General features: G+C 36.5%; 1 protein-coding gene across 1 annotated transcript in view; it reads right to left on the bottom strand.

Annotated features, from left to right (window-relative positions):
• LOC150102527 (transmembrane protein 151B-like) overlaps positions 1 to 17,493 on the bottom strand; it is a 60,826-nt gene extending 43,333 nt beyond the window's left edge. The window contains exon 1 of the mRNA XM_090399471.1: positions 17,197 to 17,493. Coding sequence (XP_090255597.1) covers positions 17,197 to 17,229 — 33 coding nt within the window. The 5' untranslated portion in view covers positions 17,230 to 17,493. The remainder of the gene's footprint in view (positions 1 to 17,196) is intronic.
• Between the last annotated feature and the right edge of the window lie 2,375 nt (positions 17,494 to 19,868).

Genomic DNA, 19,868 nt, shown 5'->3' on the forward strand with positions numbered 1-19,868 from the left:
CTCGAACTTAGTCCGTATTTTTTCACTTTTTTTTTCTAGAATAGAGTTACTAAGCATTAATATGTTGTGTTTTACTATCTTTGTTTCAGAATTTGATGATATTGTAAAGATATAGGCAACGATGTTGATAATAGCAGGATTGGAATAGATTGGATTTTATCGAAATTTTGCGCACACCTCCCTGCACTTAGCCCCCTCATACGTTCATGCACTTTCTTCATAAATAGGCTGTGTTTGGGTGAGAACTGAAAAGTACAGAAAAGTAATTACTGCAACGGGGGTGGGGGGACATATCTTGATAATGCTTGAGTACTACACTAGTTTATTTTATTTATTTTATTTTATTTTGTCAAAATCACTGGATATTAAAGATCAGATCAGTTATTAGTGAAATATCACTAATTAATGAAATAAATATTATCCATCTTTCAATAAAAGGTTGACAATTCTGGAAGACAGTGGAAGTTGGAATTTTAAAAATGAATTCTCCTATCATTGAAAACAAGATAGTTTGGAAAGCGTTCTTTCTCTCTGATATTTGTATTGATTGCTCCCTGCCATACACACCTACCTACCCACGCGCGCGCACAAATTCGTTTATGAATCTAAGGAGCTCATTCTTCAGCAAACGGAATGAATCGTATTTATCGTCATCCGGTTGCTGACACGTGAAACCTTAATGATATGGAATAGCTATGACGCTGTCCTCTGCTTAAGTGGAAATTCACAAAAGACCATGAGAACGAGAAATACAATGAGATTAAAGAAGTTTTTAAGTTGGACTTTTAAAGTCCAAACCTCCTGCTTGAAAACAGTATTGAAGAAATCTGTTTTGAAAGATTGCACCACACGTTACCATAGAGATCTTTGTCTATTTTGTTTTGAATTTTTCTATTGTATCTTTGCCGTACTATATCATGAATAATATTAAATATCAGATCGCTGCCGTCTCGATTCCGCACGCGCGAGAATGAGACCACTTTTGTCCTTTGGTTAGAAACATTGGTGTCCTCTAGAGGTCATGATTATTCTTTATTAGGATTTTCGGCAGAAGGTGAATTAGCCAACTTCGTTCGCTAGTCGATGTTTTTTCCTCCACAAAGTCAGAAACCGTGCGTAGAATCTGCTCAATTAACAGACATTATAGCTTCAGTTGCTTCCGTTGTAAGTCGTTCGAACAATACCAAAATCAGGTCGCCATTTACTCCCGGTGACGCAATATGCTTGCTTCATTAAGCGGAAATCAATCAGTCAGAAAATTAGCGCTAAGTTATTTAAACGCCAGAAGTATTGAATTGTAATTATTCGGTGTTCAATGTGCTCCATTTAAGAAAGGTTTGCGAAAATAGTAAAACTACAGTGCGTGCTGCGTGTTTCAGCCATCCTTAATGTGGCCTGAACTATGTAAGAACCTCGACTACTGGTACGCCAGACACGTCGGCGTACTAGTAGTCGAGGTTGTTTTGATAGTTGCTTGTCATTGCTTAATTGTAATATTAATATATTAGAAAATATTTAAATATTGTGATTTAAATGTGGATTACAGATTATAAATACTATTTCTAAGAGAAATTAAAAAAAATAAAAATACGGAAAAAAAAATGAGCCAAAGGCTTCAATCCATGTAAAATATCCATTCAAGTTCTAAAACCAGATTTAAAATTTCCTGGGAACTTATGAGAATATAACGTTCGCCATGCCAGCTGCCTCTGCACTAATTAAAAGGCATGACCTCAGTCCACGAGCCCATATATTCTCATTTTATTAGTCGGATTATGTTTCACTGGTCTGACAGCTGTTTAGTTCTCATCAAAGATCAGGAAGAAACCAAAGAGGGCAAAAACCTCTTTAAAGTCGAATGGATATATCCATTACATGAAAGAAATTAAAACATTACATTGAAAATGTGAATGTTGTGAAAAGTTATCCCATTTGAGATCCTGGAAAATCGGGCTTTTCATCTTTCAAAACAGACAAATGGAGCCAACTAGAAAAACGCACGCGATTCACATGAAAAATTTAAAACATTCCAAATTGTTAAGGCCGAATAGTTATAATGGGAACATTAGCATTTGAATATTGATACAATCTCGACTTGGCAAGTTAGAAATATTTGGATTGCTTTCTGGAAAGACTTGATAACTAATCACAATCGTACAATCCACAGTCGTATTTGAGCCGAAAGTGTGAATGCATCATCGTACAACCAAACTGATAACACAGTTCTGGAAAACAGCGGACCCTGCAGGATAGGCTAACCCATTACGCTGTCCTTCAGGAGTGGTGATATGCAATCGATTCCTAACGATTTGTGGCCAACAGGGGAGGCTCGTGCATAGGTACTGCGGAACTGCAGCACCCCCAATTGTTATATGGAAGGTGGGGAGAGAAAACGGGGGCGTCCATGAAAGTTAAGGTTGTTCTCAGTCAAGAAAAGGGTAAGAGCTAGGTTTTTCTCCCAGAGAGAGCAGCGAGTGGGTGGAATAATTCGCCCTTTGGGGTAGTGAGTGCATCTAGTGTAAATGAATTTAAAGAAAGGTATGATAGCTGGGTTGGGTCATTTACAGCCTCCCTCGATGAGTCCTTGACTCCCTGGAGGTCTCAGATAATAATAATAACAATAATAATAATATAAATATATTAATTTATTTATATTTGCTTGTAATATTTAATTTTATCATCAACAATCCTATACAATTCTCTTATTTTGTATAAGAAATAATAAAAATCCATCTTGTAGCACTTAGGACGGCGAAGGACGCTAGCAGCACTGTGTTTACCACAGTGTCATATTGCTACGCGCGCAAGCATATGCACATCATAGTGAGATGCGAGCTATTAGCGTAATGCGGCACTGTCTGTCGCGCAGTTCCACTGTTGTTTATATGTAGTTTGCGCCAGTAGTAGAGTGTTCGTAGTGCTTATCGTGTTTACTCCGTCTCTTTAAATATTTCGACATTACAATTAAAGACATAACATTTGTTATAGTTTTTATTTTAGAACATTATTGGGGTTATGACAATGGATTTTATTTTTAAGTAATTTTGAATTATACTAAACTGTATAATTTTATCGATTATAAACAATATTTTTTCGTGTTTAATTTTTATTTAATTTTTACCATAATTTTGATATTTTATCCAAACACGTATACACTGTACTTACAGTGTGTATGCATATTTCGAGCAGCCACTGGTGGCCAGCATAGCAATTTGATATATAACTGTCAGATATAAGCTCGTCATTTATTTAAATTATTGTCAAAACAGGATTTTAAAGTAGTGCTAGCCTAAACATTTATATGTTTTGACGCAGACTGTAAAACAGCAGTTTGGATAGTAAGTGTTGTTTTGTAGACCGGCGTGAAACTACCACCTTCCTTATCGTTGGCCTAAAATTGCCTTAGGAGCGGAAAGAAGTACCATATTTCGTCTCTATGATATTTCCAGTGGGTTTTACAATATTTTGTGGGTGACATTTCACGCATAAATAACAGTTATGTTAATTTGGTGTGCATGAACTTAATGGCTGTTTGTCACGATGTCGTAAGACTGTTAAGCATGATATTACGGGAATGAAGAGATTGTGTATGCGTGCGCGCGTGATTTGCAATATTAGCAAAATATTAGCTTAGTCTTGTTCATTAGTTAAAATTGACGTATTTCTGTTTCCAGCATTTACAAAGGAAACAAGAAGTACGATGGTATTGCCACACCAATTTCAATCTATATTTTATTTATTTGAAGTATAATTATATAATATTGATAAAACCAGACCATGCACTGATAACTTCCTATGCATCCTCTCACTTAAATGATAAAATAAAAACATGTAGCTTAAAAGCATCTACGTATTCCAGTTATAAGTTCCAAGTAGATTCAGCAGTGTACAGATGTATTATACTGCGTGCAATAGTCGTTTTTTTAACCCCAAAGCCTTTAAAGTTCAGTGTTAGGTTAATTATTGCTGGTCACTCAAAAATCTACAAACTGATGAGATTTCTGAAGCATTTGTTGTTGCATAAAAATTACCAGTATTTATAAATTGATAATGACATAATGTGAGGGAGTTCTTACGTGACGGAAATGCTATGTAGTACTATTGTTATGTTTGATAACATCCAGTATATTGATTTAGTCTGTGCCTCATATAAGTCGCTTTTCATGAATCTGTTGCAGTCCCATTCCTTAAAAAAGCGCATTCTCCATGCATCAGTGATTTCTGCAACTCCTGTGCATTTCTGTGTCTGCCACTAAGTTGAAGAAATCCTGACAAATTGTGATCCTTCATCATATCCCTCAGTTCATCTTTCTGTAATCTCTTTGCCATCTTTCGGAATTTGTCTCAATCCTTCCTTCCATTATTATTCAGATAAAAATCGTTTTGTCTTTATAATTCTATGCTTTGTCAGATATTTTCTATTTCTTTCTTTTAGAGAAAAAAGTCTCTCTTGTTTATAGTGATTTCAGCTGTCAGCATCTCAAATGACTCGGTCATCAATCAAGATTTAAAATGGGCTCCGTGCCAGATTATTTTTAAAAAGAATCTTTGTCTTTTTCACGGTAGATACCGTAATAAGAGAATAGGAAAAGAGTAGGAGACTGGCGTGTCAGTGAATGAACGTGTCTGTTAGCATGTTATTAGAATTTGCTGTCTGCAGGGTGTAATGGTCATTAGGAAACGAGTCTGACCTACTATGCGTTTTATCATGCACTACTTCTATAATAGTTTCATGTTTAAATGGATGGAAATTTTACATAATACCCCAGAAAGAATTTGCCAAACTTCAGGGATTGATGTACGGGGATATGGTAATCTTAAAAAAAATCGTTTTATGTTTTCGACTTAGGAGTTAAAATGCTTTAATAATATCTCAAAATTTACTCATAAGTTGGAAAATCAAACAGTCACTTTAAAAAATTAATAAAACTGATGTACTTGTTACCTTTTTTATTTCTCTGAGCCTCAGACACATACTGTAACGGATAACATTGTGACGTCAGTATTCTATTATTGGTATTAACAATATAAAATAATGTCAGTAGTTCTGTCAGCAGTTATCTTGCATTTTTTCCTTTAATGATTGAGTTGTTGACCTTCAACAAAATAAACTAATAGTGTCATGATATCCTGTACATCCTTTGAGGACACATGCCGGAGAATAAGGTTGGTTGTTTCAGGTTTGAAAGTTGTACTTTAAACTCTTAACTTGACTTATTGTTCTTTACCTATAAGGTGCATGAGGCGACGAGTTTAGCGTGCCATCCTCTTCGGTCCAGTGCTGCTTCTCTTGCTTTTCCCCAGTTCTACCATTCTAGTTTGTTTCGTTCTTGGATTACCATCCGGAGCCATGTCATTTTGGATCTTCCCCTCTTCCTTTTACCATCAGGCGTCCATGTCAATGCTATTCTTGTGTGTTCTGATGTTGGCATTCTCAATACATGGCCTATTCATGTCCATCTGCGTTTCTTTAACTCTGTTGTAATGGATTTGGTTTTGTTGTAAATTTCAATATTTGAGATTTTACTTGGCCAGTAAAGTTTGAGAATTCTGCGAAGACATTTTGTTTGGAAGGCATCTATTTTATTTTCTTGTTTTTTGGTTAATTCCCATGATTCACTTCCATAAAGTAATACAGATTTAACAGTTGAGTTACAAATTTGCACCTTTAAGTTTGTTTTTATATTGGATGATTTCCAAATTTCAGTAAAGTTTTAAATGCATAGCAAGATTTTTTTATTCTTATTGCAATGTCTTCGTTGGTACCACCTTCCGTGTTAACAGTTGCTCCGAGGTAATTAAAAGTGTTTGTCACTGCTACTTGATTTCCATTTATAAAGATTGGCTCATGCTTTCTACTGTTGATTTTTAATATTTTGATTTTCTTCTCATTGATGTGTAAGCCTATTTGTTTAGCAGTTTCCTCTAACTTAATTTTCATGTCTTCAAATCTAGATGATAATAGTACAATGTCGTCAGCATAGTCCAATTCTTCTAATGTGGTGTCAATGTTTCATCTTGTTCCAGTTTTCAGGTTTTTCAGGGTATGCCGCATTATCCAATCTATGATAATGATGAAAAGTGTTCCAGACATGACACAACCTTGCTTAACACCAATTTTGATGTAAAATCTTTGGGAAGCTGTTCCATTTAATACAATTTGTCCTTTACTTCCATCATACAAATCTTCATAATATTTATTATTTTGTCAGGAAATCCATAAATTTTCAGGATTTTCCATAGACATTCTCTGTCTATGCTGTCGATAGCTTTGGCAAAATCAATAAAACTGAGATACATAGTTGAATTTAGTTCAACACTCTGTTCAATTTTGTTTCTAAGAATAAAAATTTGATTCATTGTGCTTCTTCCATTTCTAAAGCCTGCTTGTTTTATTCTCAGAATTTTCTCAGTACTATTTTTTATTCTGCTTATTATGATTCTAGTGAAGATCTTTGATGGTACTGACAATAGGCTGACTCCTCTTCAATTGGTTCATTCTGTAAGATCAACTTTTTTTTTGCGATTTTGACTATTTGGGATTCTTTCCAGGTGCTCGGAACCTTCTCAGATGCCCATATGATATTAAACAGTTTATACAGTATGGTTGCTGATGTTTTTAGGTCAGCTTTGAGCAGTTCAGCACTAATGTTATCATTTCCACCTGCTTTTCTATTCTTTTGGACCTTGATTGCTTACATGATTTCTTGCACTGTGATCCCTCCCATGTTTGCATGAAATTCGAATTGATTTGGCATCTCGAAAGGGGATTCGATATTTGGATTTATAGAGTCGTGTTTAACATTTAATAATTCTTCAAAGTACTCTTTCCATCTTTGTTGGACTTCTTTGAGTTAGTAGTTGACCATTTTTATCTTTAATCCTATATTCATTCATCTGATAGGTTTCTCCAAGTTGTCTTATAATTTTATAAACTTCTCCAAGATTTCCAGTATCATTCGCTCTCTGAGCATCCTAAGCCAACAGCTGATAGTAGTTTCTCTGGCGGAGCGCTTTACCATCTTATGTACTTCTTGGAATTGTTTCTGATATTCTCCACGTAATCTTTCTTATTGGCAGGTGTTTATTTTCTCTTTTATCTTCTTCCTTTCTTCAGTTAGGTTTAATGTCTTTCCTGTAATCCATTCTTTAAGTGACTTCCCACTTCTCACTGCTAAAATATCTTTTGCAGTTTTATTGAAGGCTTCTTTATACTTTTTCCAGTTGGCTTCAATCTTATTTTCTTCATAATTTTCATTTGATTCTTCCAAAACTGAGAATCGATTCTTCAGTTCATTGGTAAATTTCTCGTTTATTTTATTTTTCTTCAGTTTATGAATGTTATATTTAATTTTCTTATTCTTTTTTTTTAGTTTTGAATTTCTTGCTAGCTTTAATTTAACTATCGCGTTTAGCAGAAAATGGTCTAAAGCTGCATCAGCTCCTCTTTTAACCCTTACATCTTGTAATGTCCTTTTGAAAGTATTACATCATAGCAATGTGATCAATCTGGTTTTTGTTTTGCCATCGGGGGAGATCCATGTTAGTTTGTGAATTTCCTTATGTTTGAAGATACTATTAAATAACCTCATTATAGTTCACAGAAGGGTGTAAAAAGTTCTCCATTTTCATTTTGCTCACCACGCGCTTCGTTTCCTATAGCACGTTCATCCTCCGTCTTTATTTTCCCTACTTTCTTAAATAACGAAACCTGTGGTGCGTTCATAATTAGAAGAAACACACTTATAAACCACAGTGAAAATTATTTAATTGTAAATATTTCCAAAAGAAATCTGGCATTATTAAATCACTTGTTTCCAGAGCACACAAATTCTGCTCCTCTGAAGAATCTTTAAACCAGGAATTAGAAGTTGCAGCCATCCTAAATGGATATAATCCCAAAACAACTCAAAAAATCATCAGTAGTCACTTCTGCTTATATCAAACCAGACAGGAAGAAGTGCATAGGATTCCCATACCTTACGTTAAAGGCATCTCAGAACGTCTTTCTAAAATTATGAAGAAATACAATTTTGCCACTACTTACAAACCTATCAACCAAATTTACAACTTATTACCTTCTCCTAAGGAAAAATTCTCACCCTTGATGTTACCTGGTGTTTATGAGATTCCATGCTCATGCAAATTATCTTACTTTGGAGAGACAGGTAGGTCTGTTCAGAAACGCATCTCGGAACATCAAGACCACATTCGTCGTCTTAAACCGCAGAAATCTGGCCTCTCTCAACACGGAATTGAAAATCCAAACCATAGGATCCATTGGGAAAAGGCTAAACTTTTACATAGATCTTTATTTAAACATGAACGTTTATACAAAGAAAGTTCTGAAGCCCTACTACACAGACCAAACCTAAACCGCAACGACGTTCTTACTATTCCTAAAGTATGGGAAATTATCATACAAAATTGTGTTAAATAATTAACGATTTTTTTTGTACTACTTTAGCACATTATGCACGTTTTCATGAGATTCTATTGTAATCATGCGCCCTAACTGTATGTTATTCCTAATTTTGTTTAAATACTGTACTGATGATGTCCTAAGATACTTAGGATGAAATATTTACAATTAAATAATTTTCACTGCTGTGGTTTATACGTGTGTTTCTTCTAATTATTTCCCTACTTTAGCACGCATGTCTCCCATCAAAATTAACAAGTCGTGTTTAGGGACTTTATCAATCACTTTTTGGAGTTGTTCATAGAATTGTGCTTTCTCCATTTCTTCGGCATCATTTGCGGGTGCATATACTTTCACGATGGTCAATTTCATGAACCTGGAGAAATATCTAGCTTTAATTATTCGGTTATTTATTGGTTCCGATCCATCAGACGTTTCCTTGCTTTCTCACTTACAATCACTGCAACTCCTTTCTCATGTCTTTCATCTCCCAAATACAATATGCAATATTTGTCGGTCGGTCGTATCTCACCGAAACCTGTCCATCTTGTTTCGGCAATTCCTAAGATATTAAGATCGTATTTACTCATCTCGTTGACTGTCTGCCTAGTTTTTCCAATTTGGTACATTGGGCGATGCGAACGTTCCATGTTCCAATTTTAAGTTTAATTTTAAGGTGAGTGATTGACTTCATCCGCAAGTGAAGTTCCATGAGGCTTTGTCCCACCTGCATCATAGATGTTGGCTCCCCTTTAAAGTCCTGTAAATATTCGTCTGTTTGGAGACCACAGGTCGTAGCACTCTGCCCCAAGGGATTTATTGCTTCACTCGTGGTTTCTGTAATCATGGTTTTTTATGAGGATGGGTGATTAGCCCGTCGCTCAACCTTCCTCTTTAAACCGGGCTTAGGACCGGCATAGGGACGAGCATACGCTCCACCTATGGCAGAGTTTTAAATTCTTAACGGGTGTGTGAAACACAAATATTGAGGAAATTAATCTGAAAGGCTTCAGTTTCGTATCAAAAATCATTAAAGGAAAGATATGGAAATTTCCAGTATTGTTTTTATAGCTAAATAACAAAACAGCGTTTGTGTTTGAAACTTAAACACGTTTCCAAGCTTTGGCTCTTTTCTTCAAAGCTTATGTTGCACACTTCATCCGAGAGTTCCCTTATTGAAAATGCACTTTTAAGACAGATTCTGTGCTATTCCAAGCGCTAATAAAACCATAATTAAAAGCAATAATAAAAAGCGAATAATATGCAGACTCTTGGCCAGAGTTTTTCATCTTTTGATTGTTTAAGTTTCGCAAATTCTCCGTCACTTGCGAAAGTTAGTTTCAAAGGCAAACATTGCTTTTCTATGAAAGTAATTTTTATATCTTCCTTTAATATCCTGGATGTCATAATGAAGTCTTGAGAAAATTTTCTTTAAATATTTTTTGTTTTTTTAAGACGATATTTCTTCAGTGTTTTCATGGGAGCAGTTGCTTCTGTTTGCGTCTACCACATGACACGTGACAGTAGATATCGTATATGCTAAGCGTTAACAGCAGAACCTCTCATTCGGTGACGACAGTCCCCTGTGAGTGGACAGACACCAATTCGAAAATATTCGCGGGAGGACAGGCTCCCCCCCCCCCTCCTCTTTCGGAATATCTGATTTTTCCATCCCTCAAAACAAGCCTTTCAGAGAATGCACACTATTTCCATGTAAAATACATTATTACAAACATTAGTTGAATTAATACTTTACTCCTCCTCTTCTTTCCCATATATTAGGCCCTCGTGGCCCGTTACGTTCGTATTAAGCATGCCCTATTACAATTTGAAACCGCGACCGCTTCGAGGATAAGGTTGGCACGATGTGTCCTATGTTTGTGTTCACGGGGGCTGGTTTGCCTGTTCTGAGAAACGAAAAACCAGAGTTTCCGGGTGAAAAATCTTCCTACCTCCATATGAGACCGGCTAACTAACCTTTAGTCGAAAGAGACCAGATAAAGATTCCTCACGTCTTGGACGGGAATCGAACCTAGGTCTTTCCGACCAAAGGACTCTACCGACTGAGCTACGGAGGCTCAATACTGTGCTGTACCTATCCATTGTAGGCCTCATGGATGATCTTACGTTTTCAAGAAGTCAGTTGACGAGTTGTCCATAGCTCAGCGGTAAGATACTCAGCGCTACTTCCAAATGCTCTGCCTTTCAGTCCGATTTAGGATAATTGTGAAAACCGCGCTTTTAAATTATTTGTTTACTGAACAGATTGTTTAGCAAACAAGTCGTGTATGAGTTTAACACGAATTCCCATTCTGTTTATTTACTATTTATTGATATATTATTATAAATATCAATGTATATTTATAGTCTATTTATAGAATAAATAGTAGTATAATATATTTATATTATAATATATAAATATATTATACTACCATAATATTTTATTCTAAGACAAACGTTTTGGTCCGCCATTCCCCCCCCCCCCTCTGAACCAAGTGCCACTCAGTTTGTTCTGCTTTACGCTTACACGTGCCACGCAGGTTATTCTTTCGAAACTAAATCCTACGAAATGTATGAGTTAATCCTTATTTCCGTATGTCTGTATTTTGCGTGTGTACTTCAGACCTATGAAAAATTCGATTTTCGGAGAGGGGGAAAACCCTGCCATTTCTATATCAGACCGGCTAACTCAGATGAAAATTCGTAATGAAGGGTCTTTGCATCCTAGACGGACTCTGAACCCAGTATTTCCATCCAAAGACCATCGTAGAAACCTGTTGAGCTACGGAAGCTCAGTCAATTTATAATTTGTTAGTGACAGTTCGCTTTATTTGATAGTGAAATTCATAGCTTGTATGATGTAATGAGATTCTCCCACGAACAGTCACTATAAATAATTCTATATTGTGTTTGTATTTTGTTATTTTTATCTATTTCAAATTGGTATTCTCCGGGATAAAAAATATTATATGAATTACATGTACTGCATTAAAAGTAATTTTTTTGCTTGTAATAATGCTGCAGACAATCACAAAATGGAATGTTTTTGCCGAGTCGGTCAAAATCATATAACGACATCTCATTAAGGTAAATAAATCCATTCTCTGGGGGAGTCTCTGGTTGCGTATACATTTCGAAGCATTTCTTGCTACATCCATCCTAAAAAAGACAAACTAGAGATGTGCGCTCTTCCATTAAAGTAGGTACTGAACGTTTCTTTTGGGATGGGGGGGGGGGGGGGCAAGAACGTGGAAGAATAACCTACCGGTAGGTTTCCCAAGCGCGAGACTCGAATCATCCCACACATACACCTGCTATTCTCCTTATTAAGTGCATCAAAGAATAAGCAATTTACTTCGTGCTTGCAGGAAATTACTTCCATACCACCATCCGGGCTTTCCCACCATTTAATAAGGGCTAGAGAACATCCTTAGTCGAAACAACAACCATTATGTTTTGCTTGTCTTCACTTACGCTCGTGAAGTTTGGCATTCCCGGTGATGAAATCGCTTCTGTTTGTCTTCTTTTGTGCCTTCGCAGTTCCTGGAGATTATAATTATTTAGTTTCATCAAACATTATCCAGAGGTTGAAGAAAAGAAAAAAAAAACCTTAAATGTTAGTATTTATTCTCCAGTTATTACACGGAAATAAAACTCGGCGATGAATCTTTTTCCCAGATAATTCATATATTAATTTAAGTTCCCTTATTCTCTATTTGATGGTTTTAAATTAGAATAAATAGAATTATTGAGCTGTTTCACTACAATTGGTCTTAAACAGGTGAGTGGCCGTGTTATGCTCTGTCATTTCGTAAGTTACGCGTTCGTAATTCGCCAGAATCATTGATTGAAGTAACGATATCAGATAAACCTTAGCCTAAAACTGATTACCAGATACGATATCATTCAGGAAGGCCATCAAGTGTCGGCCTTTTGTAGCCTGACAACGTCATAATAATCCAGGCGAATATAACAATGTGAATGAAGCCAGTTCCGCACGTGCTTTCTGACGAATCCAAATCTGTAAGATATGGATTCTGACGAATCCATATCTTACAGATTTGGATTCGTCAGCCACTCTTAAAAAAAAGTGTCATAAGTTTCAACCATCAGGAAGATATCTGAATATTCCTGTTGGAACACAGAAGAAAGCGTTTTGGAGAGAACTTGATCAAAACGCTATTGGTTCGGAAGACGAAGTTTTGCTTTCAGTAAGATTTGCATTTGTTCGATCTCATGCAGCTTAAAACTTCCAGGAGATTGCTTACAGAAAACCTAAACATCTAAAATGGAAATTCTGTAGTGTTTAAGGATTAAGTAGTAACTTTATAAAAGCATTTAAGGATCGGAAGTATTTTAAGAATTAGATCGTGACCTCGGTGACGACGTTTAACTGGATGGCGTCCATATAACCGCAGTTGAAAAGTTCCGATTCGCACAGTAAGCGGTAGAAGTTCCTTCTGTTTCGCTTGAATTGCACGCTGGAATAGATTTCAGCGGATTGTGCGTCAGGGTTTACTCCTTTTGTCGTTCTGTCATTAGCTGACATGTTTGTCTTGTCCTTTCCTAAACCAGCCTGAAAAGGAGCTCGGAGCAATGAAAGGAGTAGTTCCTTTGCAGTCGACGTTAATTCCGACTTGGATTCTCTCCTTGTACATTGAAAGGGGTTCGCAAGTGAAGAAACCAGAACACTTTTCTTTCCAAAGAGCTAATGATGACAAAGAACCATTTTCCGTGTTTCTCAGGTTATTTCTTTCTTTTTTTTTTTCCCTTCCATCCTCGCTTTCTTCATCCGACGACAGAATGAGAAGACTTGGAAATTGTGTGTTAGGGAAAATAAATAAAGAAAGAAACGGTTTTCTCTTCAAAGCCATTCTGCCGGTGTAGCTTAGACGTAGTGATGTATTATTCATATAATCTCGGTGGCGGGCCGTACATCTGAATAAAGAAGGAACGCATTTAAGAACTAAGTGGTCTTTCGAGGACAGGATGGCACAAGAAGAAGAAGCGAAGGTGAAAGAAAAGGAGCGGAATGAATAGAGAACAGGTCGCAAGTAAATTTTCAGGGTGTTCAAAGGAATATGCAGAGTGAGGAAAAGTCGGTTTTTGTAGAAGTGGCTAATGGATGTTAGATTCTCGTGATACTGAGCAGTGTTTGCGTCAGCTTTACGTCTACGTGTTCATCTCACTCAACTTTTTTTTTAAAAAAAAACAGTTCTCTTCTTTAGTGTGTTATTTTTGTAAGAGCACCACGTAATGAACATTAATTGAATTGAAGCCAGACTAATCGTATGCGTGGATAGATTATTTCCTGTTGCCAGTACAGTTCCTGCTTAATGAAAGCAACTCTGCGTGAACTGAATGTGATTCAGTTCACGCTGAGTATTGGACAGAATTCCTTAACTGGCAAGAATGTTATGCATATAAAAACACTTCAAGCAAATGACTGTCACGAAATTGATTCCTGGTGTTCGCATTACGTTAAATAATCCATTGTTGTTATTCATCGCTTTATTGTAACAATTAAAATAGTATTCTCATTAAGCACAGTTATTCTCGTGGTATTATGGCACGAGCCGTTGAGGCTTTATAGTAAACAATATTCGTAGTATTATAATAAGTTACATAATATTGCAAAGCTTAACACCATAATATCAACAATCGTATTTTAAGTCGCGCTGAAATGATTTTCGGCAGTTTGATATTTTTAATTTTTTGAAACAGTTCTTTTTTATAATAGTCTGTGTTTGTCCTATCATTAATAGTTTTAATCTACATCTAGTGTTTTAAGTTTGCAGAGCGACCGCCTTCTTGTGTGGAAATCTGAGATTTCGCTTTGCGCCTTTAAATAAATGTACGTTTTTTTTTTGTGTGGAAATTAGCATTTTAAATATTTAAAAGCTTCCCTGGCCGTTGTAGTGAATGTTGGATGATTTATTGCTTATTTTTTTCTGTTCTCTCTCTCTCTCAAGATTGTACTAGAAAGACTAAATCAGCCTTTTCCGCACGCATAATAAGAATTCTGCATGATGAATTCTTCGCATTCTCTTTCTCCAATTCCCAGTTTCGCTTTCAGTGATGTATAGTCTTTGCGCGCGCACACACACACACTGCAAGTGCTCGGGGGACGCTTCTCTCACACTGACCTCATAAGGCGTCGTTAATGACCAGAGAAAACTCCATTCTGTTCTTCTATCCTCCCCCCTACTTATCAACTGCCGTGCGACTGATAGTTTTGTCGTAGTAATTGAGAAGTGCTCTAGAATTCAGTTGGGTTGCCATCAGGGAAATATCTTCGAATTTCTCTTATTAGATTTGCCTTTATAACCAGATAAGTAACCGTCGCTCTATCCTTGCATGCGCCGAGTAGAGGGATGGAAAAAAATAAAATAAAAATAATAAAAAAAAAAACATTCGGCGTTCCTCTGGGTAGTCTTAGTTTAATTCCGTAGCGATTCATACGGGTTTGTCTGTGCACATCGGACTTAAATTGAATTGTACGAAGGCATCTGTTTCTTTTTTTTTTTTTTAATTGGCAGATACAAAACACGCGGGTATAACGCAGGCAGGATACAAAGAATGTCATTCTGTATTTTCAAGTAGTCCGACTATCTCGAGCCTTGTTATTGTAATGGCTTCGTTCAAATTCTTTCAAAATGCTCGAAAGCCTTTTAACATTATCGTGTCTCACGAGACGGATTCACCATTTTGTTCTGCTTTGCTGTTTTTTTTTTTGTGTGTGTGTGTGGGGGGGTATTTTATATTTCCATTCACATAAGCGCTTATCAAAAATCAAATATTTTTATTTATATTCATCGTTTCTTTGGCATCCACGTTTTGTTGTTTTTGCGTAAGAATGCATTGTCTGCTCATTGTTCGTTATTTGTTTGCAATCCATTGTTTATCTCAGGAAGAAATATGTGTTTGTCTGTCGGGTAGCGAGATTTACAGACAGCTAAATTTATTTCAGGACTTGAGTGTGCATGCAGATACACAGTACTGTGGCGCATTTTTCATTTGACTAACTTGATGTTCTTGGAGAATAAGAAGTTGTCAGATGTCCTTAAACAGGGATAGTAATACAAATGTGCGAGATAGCCATCGTATTTGTCTGTAAACAACTGACAAATATTGTTGATTGTCGTTATTACCAAAATATTTATTGAAGCAATTGTGTTAACAGAAGTCTCCGACAAAGAGAAGTTTGAACCCGATGAAGGAATACGGTAAGTAGTTGAACTTATGGATTGCAATGTTGCACAACTTATAAAAACAAAGGCGCGCGATTACTTACTAACAGTCATTTAAATTATGATATCTATATTAGTATCTAATTAGTTAATACACATCTTACTTCTGTGTCATTACTTCTTGACCCAGCATTATTTTCCCTAAAATAATTCATGGCAGCATTTGTCTTCACTAGTGCGCTCCATACTATATCGGAATTTTTGAGTTTTGAAAATGTATCTAACCTTTAGTGACGTAAGGTTATAGATTTTTCAACGTCGAAGGAAATCAGCCTTTCTCGTTTCTATTTAGGTATAATATTACTTTTATTTTTGAACAATTGTTAATTCTGTACAAACTAGATCACTGTGGTCGGATTGTTTTGAATTATGACTGAAACACTAAAGGCTATGAAGGCAGTATATTTTAGCCTGTTATTATTTTTTCTTCTGGCTGGTTTGCCAAAAGAATCCTGCCATCCATAATTGACCTTCAGCTAAAAAGTCCATATGAAGGTTATTCGCGTTCTGGAATAGATTCATCCTCCGGTTTTTCCATCCAAAGTGCATCATCGTTACTAACTCAGTTATCGAGGAGACTCCCCCACTGAAATAAATTCATTTATTTCAATTGGGAGTCTCCTTAGTACTTTTTGTGGTTATTGCTTATGCCGAACAGGCCATAACACTCAAGTCTTGACTATAAATTTTAATATGAATCCTCTAAGAGCTTGCAAAAAAAAAAAGAGATAAAGAACCAAATGCTGTCCTTTCTGCAAAACCAAACAATAACAACAATTAAGGATGGCAAAAACTAAATTTAAATTATTGAATATTGATTAGAATATTCTTTTTTGGCTGAATATCCAGTGAAGAATAAGTGAAGTATTCGTTTCGGCTTCAATTTCTAGCTCTTTCATTCTTTTGGTTTTAATTAATAATTTAGCGCGTGTTTTTATTCGTTCAATATCGCACGCCCAGCTTTTTTCGAATGCAGTCTTTGTTATGTCCTCGTGTGTGGCCAGCCGAATTAAAGGAAATCTCTGAGGATGAATCAAATGGATAATCCGAAACTCTGCTCTAGATATTAAACGCGAATGTTTTTTCGAGCTGCTTCAAGTCTCTCATTTGCGGGACTGTGGCTTCACATCGAGCGTTGAAAATCAACTACCACCTAAGGATATTCGCAAACATTTGCCACAGTGGGCGTTTGAGACCAGATAGCTCTTTAGTTCGAGAGAATGATTAAGAGAAATTATTGGATGAAGGGAGATAAGAAAATTAATTGGCCGGCGGACAGGGACATCAAACAGCCTGGGGAGCATTAAGCCCTTCCCGAGGAGTCTTTCAACTGCGCTTGACGCTCTTCAGGTGGAACCATTTGGTGTAAAGTTATTTCTAAGTCTTTATAGGGGGCGGTATACTTAATTAATACTGACATATACTTAGGACACTAAGATTTCTTTTGCTACCTGCCTTATCCTTTGCAATTTCTAATAACGAAAATGTAAAAGTTCGTTATGTAGAATGGCAAAACATACTCACCTCTTCCTGTATGTCATCGACTGCAACACTCATGTCGGAGAACCGGGGTCACCAGTAAACATGGGCATCGTGGGAGGCAGCAACTGCTCCACCCTAGGTCAAGGGAACACCATTACGCAATCACACGAACTATGATGTGACGTGAGTACCCGAACGAAGAGATGGCGAGATACATCTCTGGTCAAGCTGGTCGTCATCGCGAGTTTGTGCACGGAGCGAGCCGGGAAAGAATGCGGTACGTACAGATCTGTTAACATCTCTGGATGGCAGTGAAGATGTCGAGGATTCCGGCATCGTTTTTCTGGTCAATTCCACCATCGTGTAGCAACCACCGTGTCTGTCGTTACAGGGAACACGCTGATAAATTGCTGCAGACGACGTGTTGATGCTGCAGCAGCCATCTGGCGAACAAATGTTATCTGTTGGTGTCTTTTGTCTGGTCGATATACTTGGGGCGACCTCTAGCGTGAGGAGTATTCACAATCATGGTTATCGCCAAGTGACAACAATGAACCGCTTTTCCCGTGCTCCCGTTCAAGGACTCGACTGCGTATTTGTCCACGCGCGCATAGAGCATGGATAGGGAGTTCGAGCGTGAAAGCCACAGTCAAAATCATTCCACATAACAGATCTTGAAGCAGTGCATGAATCAATAGCAGATTTTACCTTAAGTAAGCGTATTTTCCTTTTTTTTTTAAAAAAAAATATTATGCCATGTTAAAATCTCACATGTTTTTTTTTTGCTTTTCAAGCTTCTTTCCTATCACGTGACTTAAAATAATAGCCAGGATTTCTTTATGTGTGTTTGGAGCCAAATAGCGAATTCAAGAGCATAACAATTGAATTTATAGTGCGAGATGTATGATATCATGTCGATCACGAGATATATATCAAACTATGGTATTGATAGTTTGATTGTTACCGTATTGTTAGCGATGGAAATCTGGCACAAATAAGCATTCCACGATTCGGTTTTAAATGAATTTACACTACAACGATACGATTTTTGTAAGTACACATATTTACGCTATTAAGAGGGTTAATGCTCGCACTGCACAATTATCCCTATACGCTTTATTTCCGAACCACTCGTGTTTTCATTGTGTATTGTTGCTAAGCTTATTACCAACCGTATCATTCATTCCCTTACTTCCTGTGGAAACTTATTTACTACAGAGGCGCTTACGAAGAGCTTACGTCATTAAAAGTTGATTTCTCTCTAAAGACTGCTTCACCAAGTGATAAATTTATGCTACTAAATTAAGATAATTTTTCAATTGCTTGAGATTAATTAAATGGCTCACATGTTTTTGTTATAAATGCCTGCCACGTAACAAAACATCGATTTAAGGGCAGTGTTATTAATCTTCAACAAACATCATGAAAAGGTGATTAGGGTATTGTTTATTTTTTTATTATTCCTCATGCATTATTAACAAACAATGTAGACTCCGGTATCCAGTACAAAAAAAAAGTACTTCCTGAACACAAAGGACCAACACGCATTTCCCTACCTAATCTTCTGGCTTCTTCAGAGGCAATTATAAATATGACAGAACTAAAACTCTCGATCATGGCGCAGGCAGCCACGTATTCTGTTAACTGACAATGGCAGAATAAATTGAATTGAAACGTTTCACGTGTTTAGGGCGTGAATGTCAATCCATATATTGCTTCACGTGAGAGCTGCAGTTAATTGTTGTTATTCATCTGTTTTTGGAAGTTATTAACTTATATCAAATGATCTGGGTGTATTGCGCCCTTTACATTTAGTAAAGTGGTTGTATACTGGAAAGTACAATTATGACGGGTAGCAACCATTGTGCAGAGGTATGTAAGTAAAACAGACAAAAGGAACTGTTAGGCTTCGAACTACTTGATGTTCATGTTATGATTTGTTTTGTTTTCAACTGAACAAATTAAAATATTCGCTGGAGGTTTTATCGTAACATGAAGTAGCGTGATAATTTCTTGAGGAAAGAATTTTTGTGCCTGCCACATTAAATAAAGCGCACAAATTTGGGCTACAGATTAATAAGTACTTCAACCTTAAAAAGTACTTTTAGGTCGTGAGTGTTGTTTTCCACATACAGTAGTTAGTTGGACTTGAAAGTGCATGCTTGATGAACTGTCAGTAGAAAATTCCATCTATGAAGGACGCGAAGAAATTTACAAGAGCTTTAGAATGGTGGCAACACACTGGGCAGTGAACATTATTTATGACCTAAAAACTATGGAAGATAAAGATCATTATCTCGTCTTTCATGGTATAACATTCACTGAATCAATTCATGTAAGGCCACACATGAAATTCTAGCATGCTAAAAATCTGATTAAGGTAGTGACTTCTGTAGATCTTTACGACCGATCAGACTTTTAAAAAACTGCGCTGTCAGTGCCATTCCTAGTGAAACTGTTGTGTGTTCCTCGCTTTGTTAGTGGCACATCTGTAATCACGTTCACGTAGAAACATTTCCTCAAGACCTGCAGTTCATTTTGCAAAACTCCAAAACGATTTAACGTCCAATCAGCTGCTTACTGAAGACACTTCAAATTTTCATAAAACAATATGTTGTAAATTACTTTCTACTAATCCTCTTGAGTTTTCGTAAAGTCCATAAATGAGTACTTTCTAGTAATTTTGTAGCTTTTACATGCTGTCGATATGGTAT

The sequence above is a fragment of the Typopeltis vanoorti genome, chromosome 10 (assembly GCF_054136105.1).
Source record: "Typopeltis vanoorti isolate ZY-2024b chromosome 10, IOZ_Tvanoo_1.0, whole genome shotgun sequence".
NCBI lineage: Eukaryota > Metazoa > Arthropoda > Arachnida > Uropygi > Thelyphonidae > Typopeltis > Typopeltis vanoorti.